Source organism: Corapipo altera, unplaced genomic scaffold (genome assembly GCF_003945725.1).
Source record: "Corapipo altera isolate COAL_440 unplaced genomic scaffold, ASM394572v1 132494, whole genome shotgun sequence".
NCBI classification, from domain to species: domain Eukaryota; kingdom Metazoa; phylum Chordata; class Aves; order Passeriformes; family Pipridae; genus Corapipo; species Corapipo altera.
The window spans coordinates 1-1,939 of NW_020889010.1; the positions used below are offsets into that span (position 1 = coordinate 1).

A 1,939-nucleotide genomic window follows, 5' to 3' on the forward strand; every position below is an offset into this window, starting at 1 on the left:
TCCATCATCCCCCGACCCCCCGCTCCTACAATTCCATCATCCCCCGATCCCGCTGTCTCCCCGTCCCCTCCCGGCCCGGCCCCCTGGGTCTCCATGGCAACACCCGGAAGCTCCCGCCCATCTCCGTGGCATCACCCGGAAGCTCTCCGCCCATCTCCATGGCAACTGCCGGAAGTGCCCCGGCGGTCTCCCAGGTGACGCCGGAAGCGGCTGCGCGGGGCGGGCTCGGGCGGCAGTGACGCTGAGGGCGCCATGTCGGCCATGTCTGCGGGCGGCGGAGCGCAGCGGGACGCGGGGGCCGCGGGCGGGTGAGGCGCGGCCGGGCGGGCTCGGGCGGCCCCGCCACCGCCGCGGGGGCACCGCCTCACCCTCCTCTCCTCTTTTCCAGGCGCCGCAGCAAGTGGGACCAGCCCGGCCCCGCTCCCACCTTCCTGCTGCCCGGCACGGCGCCGTTGCCCGGGCGGCCGTTCGCCGGCGGGGGCGGCGATGGCGGCGCCGCCGTGGCCGGTTCCGAGGGCTCCGCGGCGCCCTCGGGAGCGCTGGATGCGGCCGCGGCCGTGGCGGCGAAGATCAACGCCATGCTGATGGCCAAGGGGAAGCTGAAGCCGGCGCCCAGCACGGCCGACAAGGTGGGGGGGGCGAGGGGGCGTCACGGGCGGGCTCCAGAGACCGTCTTTGTCGGGAAACGGTGGAGTTGGGGGCGACAAAATCACTCAGGAAACATAATTTTAATTTTTTCCTCGGCTGTGGGGTCAGGCCTTGCGAGGCTTTAGGAAGCCGCCTCTGGGGAGATAAAGTTTTTCCCCGGGATCACGGAATGTTGGGGGCTGGAAGGGACCCCGCGAGGATCATCCAGCCCCGCTCTTAGAGAGTTTTTCCTGAAGGGTTTTCCAGGTAGCAGAGCTGATGGAAAAGCCTGATTTGGGTTGGAAAAGGGCCTTAAACCACATCCAGTTCCGTGGGCAGGGCCACGTTCCACTGTTCCAGGTTGCTCCAAAGTGGCCTCGGACACTTCCAGGGATCCAGGGGCAGCCACAGCTTCTCTGGGAATTCCATCCCAGCCCCTCCCCACCCTCACAGGGAGGAATTCCTTCCCAGTATCCCAGCTAACCTTGCACTCGGGCAGTTTAAAACCGTCCCCCCTTGCCCTGTATAAAAAGTCTCTCTGGCTCTGGTTTTTTTTTTTTAAAGCCCCCTTTGGGCTCTGGAAGTAAAATCTGGCACTTTGGCACCTCTAAAAGTTGGCAGGTGCTGCTGCTGCTGCCCCAAATCTTCCACCTCTGCTTTTGTCCCGAGCTCTGGTGACACCCTGTGCTGAGGGAACCACTTAACCAGGGAATCAACCTGCATTTGGGATTGGCAGTTTTGTTGCACATTGGTTTTATTATTTAATACAGTAACAAATATATCATTAGAACATGCTATGGTTTTATTGCACACGTTGCTGTCGGTAGGAAGTGCTCAGTGGTGGCATTTCCCAGAGTGATTAAACTCTGGTGACACTTCAGGTTGGGAGGGGGTGGAAATTAAGGAGCTGCAGATTAACGAATGTACTTTTTTTAATAAAAAAGTGGAAGGAGTGGAGCAATTTAATGTCTGTACAGTTTAATGGCTGTACAGTTTAATGGCTGTACAATTTAATGTCTGTGCAGTGCACTGGAGTCCCTCCACAGCTGCCCTGTGGCTCTTTTTTAAGTGCTGTGCCTTCCTGTGAATTTTGCTGAGTGGTTGGGGGTTACTGGAAGGTTCTCTTTTTTTTTTTTAGTAGGGTCTTGGTTGATGTTTATAACCCCCCCAAAGTCCATTCCAGAGCTTTTAGAAGGCTGTACTCACTCCACACGTTGAAAAAAGGCTCCCAGGTCTTTGTGGTAACCCCCAACTCCTCCTAAATCTGTGCTTCTTTGGCTTTTTATTTCCTAGAATGTCGATACTGACACAA

At 57.9% G+C, this 1,939-nt stretch overlaps 1 protein-coding gene across 1 annotated transcript; it reads left to right on the plus strand.

Annotated features, from left to right (window-relative positions):
• The first annotated feature begins 250 nt into the window (after nucleotides 1–250).
• On the plus strand, nucleotides 251–1,615 carry LOC113942123 (KH homology domain-containing protein 4-like). Its single transcript, XM_027633258.1, has 3 exons — nucleotides 251–308; nucleotides 389–629; nucleotides 1,297–1,615. The coding sequence occupies exons 1-3, from the start codon at nucleotides 253–255 to the stop codon at nucleotides 1,303–1,305; spliced, it is 306 nt and encodes a 101-aa protein (XP_027489059.1). The 5' UTR covers nucleotides 251–252; the 3' UTR covers nucleotides 1,306–1,615.
• The last annotated feature ends 324 nt before the right edge of the window (nucleotides 1,616–1,939 follow it).

Excerpts from the sequence above, each read along its gene's own strand:
- LOC113942123 (XM_027633258.1), top strand. The coding sequence starts at position 253 with ATGTCGGCCATGTCTGCGGGCGGCGGAGCGCAGCGGGACGCGGGGGCC. Across the intron at positions 309-388 it reads GACGCGGGGGCCGCGGGCGG|GCGCCGCAGCAAGTGGGACC; the intron begins GTGAGGCGCGGC and ends CCTCTTTTCCAG.